The sequence below is a fragment of the Homarus americanus genome, unplaced genomic scaffold, assembly GCF_018991925.1.
Source record: "Homarus americanus isolate GMGI-L3 unplaced genomic scaffold, GMGI_Hamer_2.0 scaffold1024, whole genome shotgun sequence".
NCBI classification, from domain to species: domain Eukaryota; kingdom Metazoa; phylum Arthropoda; class Malacostraca; order Decapoda; family Nephropidae; genus Homarus; species Homarus americanus.
Window position 1 is genome coordinate 6,743,836 of NW_024715228.1, and position 21,939 is coordinate 6,765,774.

Consider the following 21,939-nt stretch of genomic DNA (forward strand, 5'->3'; position numbering starts at 1 on the left):
ATTAATAAAAATAATAATAATAAACGGTTTATTAATAGAGTTGCAGCCTGTGGTTGAAAATATCCAGATTTACATTTGATTTAGACATAATGATATAATATGCATTGAATACATTTGCAGGGCTGTACAGTACATAAATCAGGAGTTGTTTATTATTTTAACAATAGATGGGATGGTGCTGTTCTTATATCTATCGGTGCGGGCTCTTATGGGCTGAATTTTGTTGTAGTGGTGGACTGCGCGAGGTGGGTGGGGGGCTGCCGGTGGCAGGAGGTGGCGATGACGAGGGTGGTGCATTAGTTGGCTGCCAAACCTTTCCAGTGCTTGGTGGTGGAGGTCACTGAGGGATGGCATTTCCAGGGTGGAGAGAGCGTTGGTGTAGCCAGAGTATTCTGCGCCGAGCATGATTCTGCATGCCCTTTTCTGTACCTTCTCTAGCCGACGTTGTTGGGTGGAGTTGAGAGAAGTCAACCAGGCTGGTGACGCATACGTTAGTTTGGGGAGAATAAAGGCGTTGTAGATGGTCCTCAGCTCTGGCGTGGGTGTCCCAAGTGACCTAACTCGTCGTAGCATGTAGAGACGGTACGAGGCTGCCTTGACTGTGTTATTTATATGGGCCTTCCAGCCAAGTTTGTTGTCTATAGGTACACCCAGGAGTTTGGCAGACTGCACCAGCTGGAGAGGATGGGCACCCACTGTGACTGCTGGGGCTTGCACTGGAGTGGTGGCGGTATTGATGTGCATGACTACGGTTTTGGTGTGGTTGACGGTGACCTTGTTCTCTGTAGTCCATGCCTGTTGCATGTCCAGGGTGCCTTGTAGCGATGAGTAGTCTGGTGCTGTGTTGTCCACTGAAACCCCCACAGTGCAGTCATCCATGTACTTCCACCTGTGAGGAGTGTCCGATAGAGCGCTGTTGATCAGGATGAGGAAGCATAGTGGTCCCATCTTGGTCCCCTGGGGAACACCGCAGGTGAGGTGTTGGAATGTGGAAACCGAGCCCTGATACCTCACTGACATGCGATGTCCACTCAAGAAATCAGTGAGCCATGAGACCAGGTTGGTGGGCAGCCCTAGTGCAATAGCCTTGTTGATAACAGTGCAGTGATCAACAAGGTCAAAGGCCTTCTTGAAGTCAACAAGGGCAACGGCCAGTGATGTCTTACATTTCTGTAAGTTTTTGTGCAGAAAATCCAGAAAGCTCACCAGCAGTGTGATGTAGAGGAGGTCCTCATATTGCCAAATTGCTGTGGATCAATTGACTGATAGATTCTGGCAAATGCCCACTCAAAAACAAAGTCCTCACAAAGTAGACTGGGTGTGGGGGTAATGGCAACTGGCCTGAGGTTGTTAGGGGACTTTGGGGTGGTGACCTTGGGAATGGTTTTCCATTCATTAGGGCATTTGCTTTGTCTGAGGGATGCATTAATAATAGAACAGAGGGGGTGGCAAGTTCGACTGCAAACTCCTTGTATATTTTGATTGGGAGGTCAATTGGGGTCGTGGAGCCTTTGGATTTAAATTTCAAGAGTTTGTTGGCGATTTCATATGGTTGAACACCGGGAGTGGGGGGGGGGGGAAGGTAAGTAAACCGGGGGGAGGGTGAGGTCAAGACTGGGTAAGGTATGACATATGGTAGCAAAATGGTTATTAATTCTCTCAGCTGCCTCCTCACTAGGTAAATGTGAGATGAAAGAAAGTGTGTGAGACTGACTGTTGAGACCACAGAGATCTTTTACCTTAGAGTACCACTGACCGATGCTGACTTCCTTGAGGCCGTGCACTTTCCTGGGATAATACAGTAAGTCTTCTTGGCCGACTTGATTTCCCTGATGACCTAGTTACCTAGACTTTTGTACAGGCGGTTGTTGGTGTAGTATGCCTTGTTGCGCGGCTCAGTAAGTCTTTTTATGCGGGTCGTAATCCACGGGACATCATAGGGGTGGATCCTCAGTGTTTTGGCTGGAAAGAAGTGGTGGTAGGCTTTGGTGATAGTGTCCAGGTAATAATCCCACTTGTTCTGCACATCGTCTACCGTGATCACTTCAGTCCAGGGATACCAGGTTATCCAGTGTCCAAAATTCCGCATAGCAGAGTCGAGGGTGGGTCGGTATGTATGTATGTATGTATGTATGTATGTGTGTATGTATGTATGTATGTATGTATGTAAATTTAAGATAATAAACATAAGACTGGTGTACTAACTCCAATAAAACACGGCCTTTGTTGTTGATGCTATTCTAGGAGTTTGTTTATCGTCTCTATCTAGTTGACGACTTAGGTGTTACTATCAGCTCATGAGATAAAGTTAAACATGATGGAAGACTCTGGTGTGATAAGTCTCTACGGGATTGAAGTTTTTATTACTCTTTGTCTGTCTTCTCTGTCCGTCTATCTGTCCGTCTGTCTATCTGTCTGTCTATCTGTCTGTCTGTCTGTCTGACTCGTTTCCTTTCCTTTCTCTCATTTTTTCTCCTTTTCTCATGTTTTTTCTACCAATCCTTCCTTTACTTTGTCTTAAATTACTATCTCTAGAACAGTTCCTTAAGGGAAGTCTAAACAGCATAATATTGTGTAACACTTATCATTATCAAGTAAAGGAACAATATTTTCATTTCAGAGTTCCATCGGTAGAGTCTATGTCTTACCCTGAGCTTCTTTATGCAACGTCGAAATGGTAGTTTTTCTTTCTCTTTTTTCTTTTTCGTTTTCCTCCTCCTCCTCCTCCTCCTCCTCCCCTTCGTCCTCCTCCCCCTCCTCCTCATTTCGCCTGCTAAAGAAGGTCAATAAGAATAGTCCTCGAATTTTGTAATCATTATGTTAAATGTTTAGCGAGCAGGTGATTAGCCTAATAGCACTTTGTGTACACTGGGGATTAAGGAACGTCGATTATAGTGTTTATCAAGTCAACTGGCACCTGGTCGATACCTCAAACACATCTACTGTACTATCGTGCACCAAAGTCGTGTCCACTACCCAGTCACAGTGAGGGTTCGAATAGCCTTGAGTCTGAAGTTTCGAAACAGCTGGGGGAAATGCTATGGTCGGCCAACAGATGTCACCCACTGTAGTGTGTGTGTGTGGGGGGGGTTAGTCTAGTAACTAGTAACAGGCTGTGTGTAGGTGGAGCATAACATCGTGAATTCCGCAATCACTGATAATAAGAATGTCATGAAGAAAGTTGATATTATTAAGCATGGTGAGACATGTTTAACGGGTAAATAAAAGCACTACAACGACCATATCTCTGCTGTTCATGGCTACGACGGTGCGACTGATGGGCACACCAGTAATTAGTTCTCCGTGACTACCATTACTGGTTGTCACGGAGAATACACAAGTTGTTACCAGGGTTGGAACCACCCACACCAGGGGAAGGAGGTGATGTCGAACACTGAAACATACCGAGGTCTCATTCCTACCATCGTCGTCACCAACAGGTAAGTCACATTAATTAGTCACCATAGCCCATGTCGTCCTTATACTATTGCAGGGTGTCCCATGAGTGACAGCAGATATTTGTAGAGGTGAAAGAATATGTGATATTGAGTTGAAAATCTTCTATACACAGAAGCATTTGTCGGTTTACTTTAGGCGTGAGGTGGGTTGTAAAAACTACGCAGGGCAAAAATTTTGTCATGTTATATTTTATTTTTCTTACCAATTGCAGCCATACTGTGTGCTGTTGTAATCCTTATTGGTGGATTACATAAGGCCTATTAATAGCGTGAAAACCCGTTTGGAGATACTGTAATGTTCCATAACTTGCATTAAAAACTTGCATTAAACAACATCATACGTTCACGAGTTCCAACACCGTGCCTAGCCTCCCTCCCCCGCCTCTACCCACCTAACTATTAAACCTCATAATTTAAGCATCATGGATTACCACACCTAAACACTAATCGACTACTTATTCTCTCCCCACACTCCCTCTCCACCATCCCCCCCACTCCACTCTTCCCTCCCCCACCTCTTCCCTTCATCCCTCCCCCAAGACTAACGTCAATCGAACATTCCATCCCATCACATTACCTTCCCCTGCATTCCCCAACCCCCCTCCCCCTATTCTACCCATGGGGACGATTTGGACCACTGTAATGAACACTCACAGAACCGACGACATGGCTCCTCCCCCTTGTATTTAGAGTTAAAACCTTTACAACAAAGGTCAATCCCACGTAACTTGAGCCGGATTAAGATATGTGGAAAAAAAACAAGCAACACCCATGGCCGCCCCCCTACCCCAACCTAAAATCATAGCCACCACGTCTCTATCTCCATCCGTTTCCCTCTATTTATAATAAAAAGTGTAACCCTCCTCAGAAAAAACAATGAATGGGCCCTCCAAACAAATTAAAGATGAGGTGCACCCCACCCAAATAGGGATGGGCCCTCCATTTCCTTTCCCCTTCTTTTCTCCACATCCTTTCCGCCCTCCCATCGCCCCAGTCACCCCAACCTACCACCCAATACCATGCAGTGGGCAGAAGGCCACACAATTTCTCTCCTCCTAAAAGTCGGTTCCATTTAACCTACATTCTTTCACTACTAAACCTTCTTCCCCCTTTCCTATATTTCGCTATCTGTATCTTCCGCCTCGACTCCGCCATTTGTAATGGTTGCCTTGTGTAATTTGTAAAATCCACCTCACTGTTAAACTTAAACCGAAAAATCCATATATGTATAGAAGTTTTATACTCAGAATAACATATTCTTTCACCTCTACAAATATCTGCTGTAATTAGTGGGACTCCCTATTATAATTATATGACAGTTGTTATATGAGCTCCTTAGTTAACTTCACCATAAAAATATGGTGTTTGATGTGATATGCGTTTGCCGCACGTTACCTTACTCGGTTATGTTACACCCCCAGTTGCAACCTGGGAGTTTGGGTTGGGTAATGTAGTATTTTGAGCAGAAATGGAATTCAGAACGACTCAATGAACATGAAGAAAAACGTTTTTATATAACGAACCCTAACGTAATGTAACCAATTACAGTTATATGTAATCTGGGACGAACATGTCATAGCTGAAAATTGTCAAAGAAATATGTAAAGCAGTGGAAAACCATATATTTTGATTATCGGCGAGGCTAACTACCTATAAACAATTAATATTTGACGATTGGCAAAAGTCCTGGGAAAATGAACCAACAAGTCATAAGCTAAAATGATTAAATCATCAGTTTATCCCTGGTCATCATCAAAACAATCCTCTCAATATCACGAAACTATTCTGAATCGTCTAAGAATTGGGCATACGCGATTGACGCATGGCCAGCTCATGTCTTCCCCTAATGGAGCCCCACCTATATGCTCCAACTACCGAAGACAAATAACAGTCCAACATATTCTCATTGAATGCCCTATTTATAATCGGTATCGAACAATGTGCTTCACTAACCCTACAATGTAAGATATTTTAGCAGAGACCCCAAAATTTTCCCTAAGTTCAGTTTTGACCTTTTTGAAATACTGTAATCTCCTCCAAACAATATAACACTAAATTATAGAAACACAAATATATGTTAACTAATCCTTCTTTCCAGCCCTAGGAGAGACGCAAATGGGTGTCAGTGGTCTGGTTAAACTAAATCTTGATGATGATGATTATCGGCGAATGTTCACTCTACAGTCGCAGGGGTGGTGGTGGAGGTTTCGGGGTGGGGGGGAGGATCCACTTGCAGTTCACTATGAATACATGAAATAGGAAGGGTTTCTTGGGCAGTTGATCCAAAAAGATTTACCAAAAAGTTATGTCAGAGTAATAATACTTAACCTAGGTGTTACTAATACCATTAATTTACTCTAGTATATAAAAACCTGCTTCAGTTACCACAACATAATATTATTCTGCCATTTCAGATATGCCTGCAGGACGAGCAAATTCGTCGGCAGTGATTGCTGAGCGAGGCCAAATCATCGGGATGTGGAGAGCTTGGGCAACTGTGCCGAACATTGCTCTCGAAGTGGGGAGGAGCACTTAAGACGATTAGGAGGTGGATCCGCCGGTGGGAGGAAGAGGGCTCAGTGGAGACGAAACCTCGAAGCGGGAGGTCACGAGTAACGTCGTCAAGGATGGATGCCATGATCGTGGCAGCTGCAACGGCATATCCAATGCGAACATCAGTGGAGCATACAAGAAATCTGGGCCTCAACTGCCATCACATGACGACGAGACGCCGACTTCATGAAGCCGGGATCGACTGCCATATTCCAGCTCACAAAGGGTGGCTAACACCTACTCACAAGGAGTGTCGACTCGGCTTTGCATTGGAACACCTTCCACATAGAGAAGAATACTGGAGAACCATTATACTTACCGATGAAACGGTGTTCAGGTCAGTGGGAGCCGAAGCAAGGCAGTGCTGGTGGCCCCCCAACACACGCGACCATGAGAAACACATTCAACATCGCTCAGTGAATGGTAGGGTGTCAGTGTCATTCTGTGGGTGGATGTGGACACATGGGCCAGGTGAACTGGTCAAGATCAATGGCCGTTTCACTGGTGAGCAGTATGTAGACATCCTGGAGCAAGTGCTAATTACTATGGCAGTTCCAGCCCCCCACACTATCAGGCTGGTTCATGACAACAGTCCCATTCATACCAGCAACATAGTGAAGGACTACCTCCAGGATCACCCTGAAATTGAGGTCATCGACTGGCCAACACTGGGATGTGATATTAATCCGATTGAATATATTTGGGCCATGATGAAACGTGATTGGGATATTGGGGAGCAGCGAACTTGTGCAGCAATAGAGGCCAAAGCTGACGACATGTGGGAGAGTATACGTCGACGACCAGGGGTGTGCCTGAAGCTGGTCTACTCCATCCCTAATTGCCTTGATGAAGTCCTGAATGCAATGGATGGCTGAACCAAACACTAAGATGTGTGTATTGGTGTATTGTTTGGATTTTAGTATTGTTTGTAAGCGCAATTAATATATATGAACTCTCCTGCAGTGTTATCTTAAATCCATGCCCTTAATGATGTCTTAAACTATATCGCATGAAAATTCATAACAGAGTAACTTAACAGCCACAAATTATGTATTGTGTGGCATACAATGATCTGTATGACACGTCGTGGAATGTGTTGTCTTATAACACAATATAATTATATAGTTACATTGCTACCATCATTGAAATGCTCATGATGTTCAGCACACAATATTAACGGTAACTGAGCACACTCCAAAATATATGAAGCTTGCATATTGTGGTGGGGTGTTTAAACACTGGAACTTGGAAGAATTGGAACTAGATTAAGTCTGAATACTATTTTACAATACTGATAACTTTTTCACTCCACTCTTTTTAACATAAGTATATAATTATATAATATTGCATATTATCACAAATATTTATTAAGCAAAGGATGGGTGGAATATAAATAAATATTACCATAATCTCTTTGTCGGAATAACAACAAAATTGTGACGTGGTCGCTGAGTAAAACTAGCTGACCAAGGCCCTTCACCCTGATCCTTGCATATTTCACTTTTATCCTTAATATATTCCATTCTTTAAAGTATCATTGTGACCTGAGCAGCAATAAGCACCCAGGACACTGCACCTGTTCCATGAATTCGTAACCATAAAGAAACAACTGTAAGACAAAACGTAGTTAAAAAGGCAGCTTGAAATTATGGTGGTATAAATAATAAATAAACCTGCCTCTCATCCAGCCCCCACCTCCTCTATCCCCCCCCCCCACACACACACACTACAGTGGGCGACATCTGTTGGCCGACCATAGCATTTCCCCCAGCTGTTTCGAAACTTCAGACTCAAGGCAATTCGAACCCTCACTGTAGCTGGGTAGTGGACACGACTTTGGTGCACGATAGTACAGTACAAGTACACACAGTACTTGTTCATATTCTCAGTTTACACGCACAGTACACCATGTGAATCTTTAATCTCCACATACAATACACTCATAGTGCTTCATATTTGTTTGTTTTTTATCAAACTCTTAAATGGGGCAAATTTTATATCCCTCCCCCTACAGGAATTGCCTAGCTTATACTACAGAGTTTGGGGCGACTTAATTGAAGTTTATAAACAACTCAGAGGGCATTACTCAGTCGAGGGTTCATACCTGGAGCTAGGGGACGTGCCCCACTAGCCTACCGGGGCGGGTGGTCACAGCTTATGGTTGAAGAAGCCACAAGTTTGGAAAATTGTCAAGGCAAACTTTTTCTGAGTTTGTAAACTCTGGTACTCTGCCAGAGAGTGTGACAGCACCGAGAGTGAGCTCATTCAAGACCAGACTTGACCAACACTGGCGCAGGTGCAGATACATTCTGGAGCCAGTTCTTGCCCAGTACTTGCCAATGACGACATGCAGCCTGTCTGGCATTGTGGATCTGTTTGGTGGGGTTCTTGGCCAGCCAGATATTTGCCTCAGCCCAGCCAGCCATTCACCTCAGCCAGTTAGCCATTCACCTAAACCAGCCAGCCGTTCACTTCAGCTATTCAGCCGTAAACCTCAAGCCAGCCTCAGAGAGCCAAACAATCTAAAATAAATAACAAACCCTTCCCCGCATCCACACACTCTCCCACCCTTCCACCCACCCCCTCCTCCCATCCCCACACCCTACTGTACCTCCCATCCACACACCCTACCTCCAACCCCACACCCTTCCTCCCATCCATACTGTCCCTCCCATCCACACACCCATCCTCCCATCTACACACCCTAGAAAGAAAAATAAATTAATATTTGATGAATTTTGATATTTTTCATGAGCAAAGAGCGAGTCATCAGTCGAACATTAACTCACGTCTCACGGCCTAAAACCCCAAATAATAATAATAATAATAATAATAATAATAATAATAATAATAATAATAATAATAATAATAATAATAATAAAAATAGTAATGGAAGTATTACGCTTATGCTAACCGTGGAAGCCAACTGCTTGTTTGGTTGTGGACTACTGTAGTTTAGTGACGTAAGAGCGGATCGTTGACGAAGCTTCGAAACTCATGACTATCTTTCGTTAATAATTATCAGTTTTATTTTAGCTAATGGTGGACAGAAGTGATTTAAGAAAATTAATGAGATTATGGATGACGGACCAATCGTGTATGGTGTTCTTTCCGCCGTCCAGTCGATTATTTTCATATGAATCAGTAAAGCGAACCAATGAATTAAGGAATCGAAGCACCTCGGGTTCGCCACTCGCCAGTGATCATTAGAGGTACGGCAGTGGTGGCGGCAACATGTGTGTGTGTGTGGTCATACAGTATTTGATCGCTACTTCCATGTTTTACGTTTGCTGTTTGTGGATTACCTCGTGTTTGTGGCGTCGTGAGGACTTCCAGGACTCTACGTTGTGGTTATTAGCAGTTGAGTGAAGGTAAGGTGATAACAAGTTGTGTTGTACTGTGGGGTCCAGGGAGGAGGAGGCGGTAGTGTAGCTCTCCGCCGTGTGTACAGGAGTTGTGGATGCCGTGGATCGGACAGAAAATACTGCTATTAAGATAGCTATTAACCTAAGTTAGCATGTGGATAGACATATAATACTGCTATTAAGATGGCTATTAACCAAAGTTAGCAAGTGGATAGACATAATACTGCTATTAAGATGGCTATTAACCAAAGTTAGCATGTGGATAGACATATAATACTGCTATTAAGATGGCTATTAACCTAAGCTAATATGGATATATGATTAAAATCCTAGAATTAGTATCGGTACATTGTTGTTGCAGTGCGGGGTACTTATCCACCTGTACTGGGACCTTGATTTTGTATGAATTTATTGAGTCAAAAATCATACATACATACATGAGGGTTATCGGCCTGGTTATGTCATGTTAAACACCTAGTTCACTTGAAGTTTTTGTTAGGGTAAGAGTGGTAGGTATCGTCACCGGGGCCCATATGCTGCTATTGCTGAAGTAAATTATGTAATGGGATCACTAACCAACATTTCCAATATAATTATTTGCCCTTGATAGTGTAGATACCTAGCGCGTCACTAGGTACCCCTGTACAATAACACCAGAAGCATCTGGCAAGTGTCACAAGTATATACAGTATAAATATTATAAAGGGGCTTACTAAAGCCTAAGGAAGGAAGGATATTCCTTTAACACATAATCAATGTTATTTACATAATATCTGGCCAGTATGGGGAGGATCATCGTGTCTCCGTCAGGGGGTCGTGGAGTGGTGGTCCAGCAGGCGTCACGGAAGCGTTGTGTGTGGGGACATCTTAGGAGGTAGTGGATAAGGGTGCGGCTGTCGGGTCTTCTGCATAATGCACAAGAGCGTTGCTCAGGGGATGCGGGGATACCAATCTCCCAAGCAAAGTCATACCCAATGATGATACGGGCAGCAATCACGTCCCTTTTCCGCGACCCTTTCCCATAGACATGCGAGAGGTCAGGAAGTTTACGGAGGACATCGTACCAGGTGGGCGGGGAGTCCAGGGGGATGGCTGCTTCCCGAGCTTCTCTCTGTTTGCGGCGAATTTGGGTCCTAAGCTGTAAAAGTGTTCGAGGAACAACGTAGACAGGTGTGGCCTTGTTGCAGCCAGTCTTGGCAAAGCCATCTGCTGCCCCATTCCCCAAGATACCGACATGACTGGGTATTCATAGGAATGTCACAGGACGGCCTGCATCCTGAAGTGCGGATGTTAACCCTCGTATTCGGAGGATGGGGTCCTTATTTTCCCCTGATCCAAATGTGATCCCGTCGAGAACAGACCTGAAATCGCAGCAGACAAGCAAGGGGCAGAAACCATCTGCTTCTTCCTCAGCGAGAAGGGCAGCAAGGAGGGTTATTAGTTCCGCCTGAGTGGAGGATGCCTCGTCAGAAACTCTTGAGAGACAGTTTGATAGTCTCAGGGGCATCAGGACGGGAGATATAGACACCAGCCCCGGCCCGACCTGTAGCGGGGTCAACAGAACCATCAGTGTAGAGGACGACCCTACCTGGGGACCAGTGGGCGATCCTGGAGAGGTGGTATTTGCAGAGTATAACAGGGTTCACGTGGGATTTCGGGAGCGGTCCACCGAGGGCAATCACTTCGGGTTGAAAATCCAGCCAGGGAGAAGGAGACGAACCAACTGCAGGGGTTCACTTGGATCTTGGGTTGTATATCGTAACGTGCGTATTTCTCTCCCACAAGTCCAGGGTTCGTATCGCCTCTGGTTTAAATGTATGTCTGACGTAGCACGATTTCCGGTTTTCGCCTGCACCAACATAGGATAAACTAACCACCCAGATGGCTTGTGTCCCGATATCAGGTGTTCTTATATATGGTAAACCAAAATACTCAGCCTTTGGATACGCCCCTGGTAACTACGCCACTAGAAACTACGCGTGTATTATCATTTTATATTTAGCATTTTATCCAGAGGTTTGCCAATGAGGGAATTAGTATGACTGAACATTTATAAATAGTAAATGAGGAATTCTGAGGTAGGTTATTATTGCACGGGGACGAAGCCATAATGTGGGGTGAAATGAAACCTAACCTAACCTCACCCCTGTAAATCAAACCAAGTGTGTGTGTGTAGTGATGATGAATTGTCTTATGACTGGGGATCATTCAGCAGCATCAATCATCATCATTATTGATCATCACCATCATTATCATCATTATTCATTATTGATCATCATCATCGTCGTCATCACATATACGCCATCATTATCGTCATCATTCATTATTTATCATGATCGTCATCACATATACGCCATCATTCATTATTTTTCATCGTCGTCGTCATCACATATACGCCATCATTATCGTTATCATTCATCATCATCCTCATCATCATCATCATTCATCATCATCATCATCATCTATCATCACACACACCACACATTACCATACACACCATACATTACCACCCCTGAGCCCTCTCCCACGCCCGCCTTGACTACCAGCAGTGTCAGTCGGTACAGATTAGTGGTTATTTCGGTTCGTTTACGCCATTTCGTAGATTTTATCATAACAAATAAATATATCGTAATATACCAAATAAAAATCGTTGTTTGGCATATGCAATAAATTCTGATTATCTACATGGCATTACGTGTAATTTATTCAGAATGTTTTCATCATGCAGAACCTCAACCTATGGGAATATGTCAATCTGTCGTTTGTATCATGAGTTCAGAGTGGCTGGGCACCACAAACGAAGCGCTGAATCAGGAGTCGAGCTTGGAGCCACATTTCTCTGAACCATCTGTGATTTTTGTTGAGCAGCTGAATAAAAACGTTTCCCATTATTTCCTGCAGAAGCAACTCAGTTTTTCTGTTAGTGAGCATTTACATGTAATATCCGGTCCTGATCATTACAAGAGCGTTGGTTAGATAGAAGTTTCGATCGGGTGGTTCAGTGTCTGGGAGTCGAGCTCTCAGTTGTCACTTTGGAAGGTATCAGTACTTTCTTATGGTGTCAAATTAAGCAAAACAAATATGGCCACGCCAGCCATCCCATTAAGTGTTATTACTAAGGTTCGCAAGTGACGCTTTATATCATGTGCTTCAACACCACAACAGCATGTTTGTACTGGAGATGGTTCAGTGTGTGGTGGAGATGTGTACGAACTTTAGACCAGGGACAGCCAGACGTGGAGGGAGGAAGCCGGCCAGTAGTGAGACGGTCGAGGCGATTAGTGGATGTGTGACGGAAGTTAACGTTTACAAAATGCTCCTAAATTAATACATCCAGTTGTCAAGGATTATAAAATACAGACGCCATCATGTGTGTGTTGGTGTTGAAAAATATAAGGTATGTTGCTGTGTATATTTCCCTTACAACTTATTTCTCTCTCCAATCTACGTCAATTCGATAGCCCATTAATTGTATAGAAATGTTGATGACTGGGACTTAATTATACTGAATGATCTTGACAGCTTCACTGGGGTAGAAATCCATTTCAACGTGATTTGGTTGTAGGAGTTTAAGGTTAGGTACCAGAACAAGGCGACCACCCACGCTGATTAACCCGACCTTCTCCCCTAGACCATTATCCGGTTTAGCATTTATACGGAGTCCTTTAACACGGCTTTAGAGGATTATGAACATTAGATTAACACCTAATCGTGTCCATGATCAAACCTCATAAGTGGTTGTTCCCAGTCGGCGTAATAGAGATGTCTCAACTGTGTACATTATGCCTTCAGTCTTCATTGGTGTATTCATAAGTGTTCTAAGTGGTCTATGATTGTCGGGAACAAAATGTAAACAGCACTTTTAGGCTAAAATGTATGTAACAATATAAGCAACTAACCACTCAGGGCAGCCAAACTCAGCTCGACATATGCCATCACGTGAAGATTAGGCACTTAATCAGATTTTACTTGTTATACACAGAAGTGCCACTTTTGGTGTGGGGGGGGGGTGTTAGGGTAGTTAATCTTCAGGTGATATAAGATGGGCTGCTGCCATATCTTCGTGATTTCATAATTTTATCTTGTTTAAACCAAACACGATTTCTATGAGCGTTTTAAATCCCATTGTAAGAGGCGGTGTTACCTTGTTCACCTGCTAGTCAAATATTGTAGCCAGGAACAATCAGATCCATCTTGAGTACATCAGTTGGTCACTGTGGAGGAATGGTGGTGGTGGTGAGGAATTGTTTATAGTGGTGGTGGCGGTGGGGAAGTGTTTATTGTGGTGGGGAAGTGTCTGTGTTGGTTGCGGTGGGGAAGTGTCTGTGGTGGTGGAAGGTAACTCACTTGCCAATCTCCGATCACCAGTGTAAAGGTGATATTTTCGACCAGTAGAATAATATACTTTTGTGCTATAAATCATTACATAGTCAAGTGAAGTATAATGGTCAAATAAATAGTTTACTTTCCATTATCATCGTATTTACTGTGTTGGGAAAAAAATATTTGTGACCTTCGCAAGATACTCACTGATATTTAGGGAAATGAAGAAAATTAAAGATTATCATTATCAGAAAAGAGGATGTTCTTAAGAAGATAAATATATTAAAGAAGAGAAAATCCCCAGGGCCGGATGAAATTTTCCCTCGAGTTTTGAAAGAGTGTAAGGAACAGATTAGCGGACCTCTCGTAAATTTATTTACAAAATCATTAGACACGGGCGTTGTGCGAGACTTGTGGAAACAGGCAATGTAGTACCCATATTCAAAAAGGGTGACACAACATCAGCGTCAAATTACCGATTAATTTGACGGCAGTAGTGGGGAAATTTCTTGAATCAATTATTGCAAATAACATCCGATCGCATTTCGAGAAAAACAAATTAATCTACGATTCTCAACAAGGGTTTACAAAGGGAAAATCATGTATAAAAATCAGCTGACGTTTTTTTTTAGGAAAGTCTAAGAGGTAGTAGATAATGACGAAAATTATGATGTTATTTACTTAGAATTTAGCAAAGCGTTTGACAGAGTACCGCATCAGAGGCTTCTGAGAAAAGTTAAGGCTCATGGTATCGAGGGGAAACTTTTAAATTGGATAAAATCATGGCTTACCGATAGAGCACAGAGGGTCAGCGTAGATGGTGTTAAATCTGAGTGGGTCTGTGTAATCAGTGGGGTTCCCCAGGGGTCAGTACTGGGCCCACTCTTGTTCATAATCTACATAAACGATCTAGATACTGGGATCAGCAGTGACATAAGTAAGTTTGCGGATGACACCAAAATAGGGCGGCAGATTAATTCAGGGAAGGATGCAAATGCACTACAGGAGGATTTAAATAAACTGCAGGAGTGGTCAGTAAAATGGCAAATGAAATTCAACACCAGCAAGTGCAGCGTACTTAATATTGGAAGAACAAATACTGTCAATATATACAGCCTTAACAACATCAACCTAGAGAAGTCGACTTGTGAAAGAGACTTAGGGGGGTACTTGTAAGCCCGGACCTACGGCCTAGAAAACAGTGCGTTAATGTTCGAAATAAGGCAAACAGAGTATTAGGTTTTATATCTAGACGTGTAAGTAATAAGAGTGCAGAGGTCTTATTGCAACTATATCTTGCGCTAGTCAGGCCGCACCTCCATTATGCGGTTCAGTTCTAGTGCCCTTATTATAGAATGGATATCAATTCACTGAAGTCGGTGCAGCGAAGAATGACGAAAATGATTCCGGGACTTAGAAACCTTCCATATCAAGATAGGTTGAATAAACTAAACTTGCATTCCCTAGAAAGACGAAGAGTGCGGGGAGATATGATAGAAGTATTTAAGTGGGTGAAAGGAATCAATAAAGGAGATATAAAGTTCTTATAGTATCCGAGCAAGATAGGACTTGTAGCAACGGATTTAAGTTTGATAAGCTTAGGTTTAGGAGGGAGATAGGAAGGAACTGGTTCACAAATAGGGTGGTGGACGAGTGGAATAAGCTTAGCAAATTTGTAGTAAGTGCTGGAACGCTGGAAAGTTTTGAAAGGAGGCTGGATAGATTCATGGATGATGGAAAGTGGTAGTAGCTCTCGACAGGAGCTGCTCACCTCGTCCTGGGTGTGTAGGAGAGTCGGGACCAGTGTTTAGCTTGTCTTCAGGTTCCCACGCGTTCACTCTCTGGGTCCAAATGGTCTCTATAGGGTTGAGGTCTGGGTAGCACTCACAAACAGTCATAGTAACACAAGCAATGGCCCTATACAATATTATATTTGTGATATTAAATGTTTCAATAAAAATACAACATTATTATTCTATTGGGTAAAGGAAAAGTTGTATTGTTTAACTGAAAGAAACTTATTGAATATGGACCTGGAGATTTAGATGGCCAGTCCAAAAGGTCAATTTCATTCGACCGTTCCTCTGACCAGCACTTCATCTCTCGTGCCGTGTGAACGGGGCTGTTATCAAAGAAGTGAACAATATTCATCAAACATAATTTGTTAACACTTATATCATGAATTGGCGCCTTCATATAGGTGAAAATGCGCGACTTAGAAAAATATAATCGGCGAGTGTGGAGGCACGGATGGTGGGCAGCCTCCAGCAGCTCGAGGCAAACGTCAGAGATGATGATGGGTAATGTAAACTGTTGTACACTGAAGAGGAAAAATAAGAGATAACTGTATTATATACTGATGGAAAAAAGAACAAAATATTGGTATTGAGGGAAAGGTGTTTGTTGATCAAGTAACCCAAATTAATGAGCACATTTCACTATTAATAGTATGGATAGATCTACGTAGTATTAGTTAAGGGCTGCAAATTGGTGCCATCTTTTACTGTAATAATACAAGACTAATACCATATGTTGGAGTTTGATAAACTTTATATAGGAGCAACTTTTCAAGACTATTACAAATTCTAAATTGCAATTTAAAATATGTATGCCCTTTTTGACCCGATCTAATGTTGACACTGGTGTATATACTATTCAACACAGTATGGTGGCTCACTGGCAAGGTACCTGTTGTGGATGATGGAGGCCTCGGGTTCGACTGCCAGATGGATTGAAGTCGTGTTGAACTGGACGAGGCAGAGACAGGATTTTGAATGGTTCGTAAGTAAAATTTATGTTTTACCAGTGATGTTGGGGCTGGCGAATGGAATTACTCTACTATAGAGAAAAAAGCTGTGGCTCTGTTTATGGCACTGGAAAAGTTTAACATATATCTTGACAACACCTACCAGAGAATTGTAGTTTACAGTGACCATAATTTATTACAGTTCAGAAGTCGAATGAAAAACAAGAATCAGAGACTTAATAGATGATGATTAACTCTGCAGGGAAGGACTTGGTATGTTGTGTAGGAGTGAGGGAAGGACTTGGTATGTTGTTTAGGAGTGAGGGAAGGACTTGGTATGTTGTGTAGGAGTGAGGGAAGGACTTATAGTATTGTGTAGGAGTGAGGGAAGGACTTGTCGTTTTGTGTAGGAATAAGGGAAGGACTTTTTGTATTGTGTAGGAGTGAGGGAAGGACTTGGTATGTTGTGTAGGAGTGAGGGAATGTCTTGGTATGTTGTGTAGGAGTGAGGGAATGTCTTGGTATGTTGTGTAGGAGTGAGGGAAGGACTTTTTGTATTGTGTAGGAGTGAGGGAAGGACTTGGTATGTTGTGTAGGAGTGAGGGATGGACTTGGTATGATGTGTACGAGTGAGGGAATGTCTTGGTATGTTGTGTAGGAGTGAGGGAATGTCTTGGTATGTTGTGTAGGAGTGAGGGATGGACTTTTTGTATTGTGTAGGAGTGAGGGAAGGACTTGGTATATTGTGTAGGAGTGAGGGAATGTCTTGGTATGTTGTGTAGGAGTGAGGGAATGTCTTGGTATGTTGTGTAGGAGTGAGGGAATGTCTTGGTATGTTGTGTAGGAGTGAGGGATGGACTTTTTGTATTGTGTAGGAGTGAGGGAAGGACTTGGTATGTTGTGTAGGAGTGAGGGATGGACTTGGTATGATGTGTACGAGTGAGGGAATGTCTTGGTATGTTGTGTAGGAGTGAGGGAAGGACTTGTCGTTTTGTGTAGGAATAAGGGAAGGACTTATAGTATTGTGTAGGAGTGAGGGAAGGACTTTTTGTATTGTGTAGGAGTAAGGTAAGGACTTGGTATGTTGTGTAAGAGTGAGGGATGAACTTGTAGTGTTGTGTAGGAGTGAGAGAATTTCGTAGCAAATGCTCTATCTCATTCACCAGATTGAAAATAAAACACAAATGTTTTATCTTTGGGGAGGGAGTTTTATAAGGCACTGAATATATTTGATTGAGAGGTAATTACACTGCTTCTTCAGTAGGTAAGACTATATTTTATATATGTTCCTGTATGTAAACATTGTTTAGTATGTTATATATATATATATTAATTTATAATAAGTATGTAATAAGTAAATCAGCTTAACGTTGTGCATTTGTTAGGTAAAATAGTATGGTAATTGGCGGCATGGTATCCACATTGTGTGGGTCACAGCAAGTGCAGGGAGGTAGACGAGCCTGGCTGATGTTAGTGTGTGTGGTGCAAGTGTGGTACAATTGGTCTGGACTCAGGATATATTTATATGGAGATAAGTGGTGTATACTTTTGTACTTTTCTAGTGTATGGTGAGGCTGAGGTTCGGGTTTGGGTTAATTTAGGCTGTGGTCATCTGTACTGTACTTAAATTGTTCCTTTACTTGACCTTTGTTTGTGGTCTCTTTACTTTATAATGATAAGCTATGCATTTCATGATTCATCTTCAACATGATAAATATATTTTGAGTTAATGTGAGGGTTATTATTGAGAATCTGGTGGTGGAGATAATATAAGAGTCATTATAGTGTTTACCCTGCTTGTTGTTGTGACCACTCGTGTGATTTGTGACTTGACTAGTGATAAATTCTTGATAAAGAGGAGTGCTGGCATAACACTATGAAGAAAGAGTCATTTTAATTCTTGTCGCCCTGCAATATATACAAAAAAAAGTATTTATGGAAAATAAAATTTTAGTTTCACAGGTACACCTTTTTTCAATTGCAATTGAACAATGTTACTTTTGGTTTCAACATCTTCGAATGGAATCAACATTCTTACACTTGATTAATAACAATCTTTACTTTCCGTTCAACAATCATCCAAAACTTTTCAACAGTCGTTCAACACGTGACAATGTTTACTTGCTTTCAACAATCGTCTCATTCTTCATTGACAATTCACTAATAATTTCAACATTTTACAAAACTAAGTAACAATCTTTAAAACATCATAACTATGCAAAAAGTTTATGTTTTGGTGTTTTTCGTAGATCGAAAGACTAGTTGATCCAATTCGAACTTTTGAAGCAAGTAACGAATCACCGAGTCGAGATGGTGTGCTACACACTCAGTATTTTCATTACGAGTGCGCAGCTTCTCCCGTATACAGTTCGTCGCCGAGCCCCTCCAGCATGCCACGGAGGCACCGAATAACAAGTGCTACAGATCGCGAGCGCATTATCGAGGCCTACAGAGCCGAACAAGATTTCCTCGTAGTTGCAGCAGCCCTTGGAGTTCAGCGCACCTCGGCATACTCCATTGTGCGAGTATACCAACACGAAAACAGGGTTGAAGCGGCTCACGCAGGAGGCAGACACAAGATCATCGACAATGAAACTCTGGATCTAATAGTGATGCTGCTTGAAGCAAACCCTATGATGACCTTGAGAGAGATAAAGGAGGAGGTCATGGATATATTTCCTACAAAACCACATTTCAGTGAGGTAACGCTTTCGCGTTATTTGGAGGGGGAGCTGATATCACTGAAAATGTCCCGTGACTCCCCAGCAGAAAGAAATTCTCCCGCAGTAAAGGAGGCGAGACACGCGTACGCTACGTGGATGCTGGCGACGGGTCTACAGCAGCAACTAGTATACATTGATGAGACAGGTATGTAATTATGTAACCACTTATCAACTATCTGTAGTATGTACTACATAATTACTTAAGTAAACTGTATGTAACGAGTGAGTACTTAATATTGATCTCAGTTTGATGCATCGTACAACTTTCCTTGTGTTAATGTTTAATTACATTACAGTATGACTACATACACTGATGTTTTATTTCCAGGGTTCAATCTGTGGACCAAGAGGACGTACGGCAGGGCAAGATGCGGGGAGCGTGTGCATCGCGCCGTTGGTGGACAGCGTGGCAGAAACACGACAGTGATTGCTGCGATAGCTGAACACTGTGGAATACTCTATCACGAAATTCACTATGGTTCAGTGACGAAGGAAGTATTCAGTGATTTCATCGCATCACTTGCAGCAATAATCGGAGACGCAAGATCCATACTTGTTCTAGACAACGCTCCAATTCACAACGGTATTGCAGCAGTCTATCCCGAGCTGAATTTTAAATTTCTCCCTCCATACTCTCCTTGCTTGAACCCCATAGAAAACTGTTTCTCTGTGTTTAAATCATACCTGAAGCAGTACCTCCACCGTGAAGCTCCACGGTGCAACGCGGCCCACGCCAGGCAAGGAGGAGTGACTCAATGCACTGAGGGAGAACATTTTGCAAGTTGGCTTGGAATTTGCACTGCCTAGTGTCACGGAACATGTTGTGTCGCAGAACTATAACCATGTCAACACCTACTTGGTTCAATGTATTGAGCGCCGAGACATCTTCAATTGATATACAGTAGGTCTACAGTAATAGAGTATAACCTACTGCCTTACCGTTTGTTCCACTTGAAACAATTCACAACAAAAACCTTCTATACACTCATGGGTTCTTTTTTACCTGACAGGTTACTATTCGTGAGGCAGAGGAGGAAGGCAAGTCAACGGGATGCTGATATGACACTCCTCTCCCCAATCCCACTACCCCTCCCACCCTCACCTACCTCCATCCCTACCTTACAGCCAGGCAGAAACAACCCACCAAGGTGTACGAGGCCTTTACTTGAATTGCTTCGTGGAAGTATCATGACACCAATGTATTTAGCTATTAGTATAAGGCCCTTTTTTCTTTGTTTCTTTTTAAGCAATCGTATGTTTTATGTAGCTACTACATACTAAAGACTAAAGGCATTACATAATTACATATGTTTATACCAGAATTCATTGTATTGTTGATGTTTGTGTAAGTATACTCAAAAATTAAATATTCATGGCTGTTACTGATTTTAAAGATTGTTGAATAAATTATTTTCAATGATGATTGTTTCAGTCGCATTGTTGAAAAGTTTGGTTGACTGTTGAAAGCAATCGGAGATATGTGGCTGTTGAAAGGTTTTGTAAATTGTCAAATCAAAATAACTGATTGTTGAATGGATTCGGAAAATAGTTGAAAGCAAATAGAAATTTGTCATTCCAAAATCTTGATTGTTAAAGGCAAGTGGTCAATTGTTCAATTGCAAATGAAAGAAGGTGTATTAACAGAAACTACTACTCCAGGGAGGATGAGGACCATAACTTGGTGTACAGATAACGAGGCAATATCAAGATGGATAAGAGGAACGATCAAGAGTATATGTAAGTGTTGGTTAAATACGTCCACATAAATACTAAAACAGATTATAACTGTGTTGAAATCTTATCTACTGACTACTGTAGAGATTCTGTATCATTGTAGGAGTGAGGAAAGGACTTGCAGTGTTGTGTAGGAGTGAGGGAAGGACTTGCAGTGTTGTGCAAGAGTGAGGGAAGAACTTGCAGTGTTGTGTAGAAATGAGGGAAGGGCTTTTAATATTGTGTAGGAGTGAGGGAAGGACTTGCAGTGTAGTGTAGGAGTGAGACAAGGACATGCAGGATTGCGTAGGAGTGAGGGAAGGACTTAAAGGGTTTTGTAAGAGTGAGGGAAGTATTTGTAGTAATGAGTAGGACTGAGGAAGGGACTTGCAGGGTTGTGTTGAAGTGAAGGAAGGACTTGCAGGGTTGAGTAGAAGTTAAGGAAGGAGATGCAGGGTTGTGTAGGAGTGAGGGAAGTACTTGCAGGATTGTGTAGGAATAAGGGAAGGACTTGCAGGGTTGTGTAAGAGTGAGGGAAGTACTTGTAGTAATGTGTAGGACTGAGGGAAGGACTTCCAGGGTTGTGTAGGAGTGAAGGAAGGACTTGCATCGTTGTGTAGGAGTTAATGAAGGACATGCAGGGTTGTGTAGGTGTTAAGGAAGGACTTGCAGGGTTGTGTAGGTGTTAAGGAAGGGCTTGCAGGGTTGTGTAGGGGTGAAAGAATGACTTGTATTATTGTGTAGGAGTGAGGGAAGGACTTGCAGTGTTATGTAGAAATGAGGGAAGGACTTCTAGTATAGTGTAGGAGTGAAGGACGTACTTGCAGTGTTGTGTAGAAATGAGGGAGGGACTTGTAGTATTGTGTAGGAGTGAGGGAAGGACTTGTAGTATTGTGTAGGAGTGAGGGAAGGACTTGCAATGTTGTGTAGGAGTGAAAGAAGGATTTGCAGGGTTGGTTAGGAGTTAAGGAAGGACATGCAGGGTTGTGTAGGAGTTAAGGAAGGACATGCAGGGTTGCATAGGAGTGAGGGAAGGACTTTCAGTGTTGTGTAGGAGT

General features: G+C 42.5%; 1 protein-coding gene across 1 annotated transcript in view; it reads left to right on the forward strand.

The window, feature by feature from the left end:
- Window positions 1-21,939, forward strand: part of LOC121856591 — a 76,845-nt gene that overhangs the window by 37,345 nt on the left and 17,561 nt on the right. Inside the window, exons 2-4 of the mRNA XM_042352222.1 lie at window positions 18,921-19,313; window positions 19,497-19,905; window positions 20,179-20,188. Of these exons, the coding sequence (XP_042208156.1) occupies window positions 18,921-19,313; window positions 19,497-19,905; window positions 20,179-20,188 (812 nt within the window). The remainder of the gene's footprint in view (window positions 1-18,920; window positions 19,314-19,496; window positions 19,906-20,178; window positions 20,189-21,939) is intronic.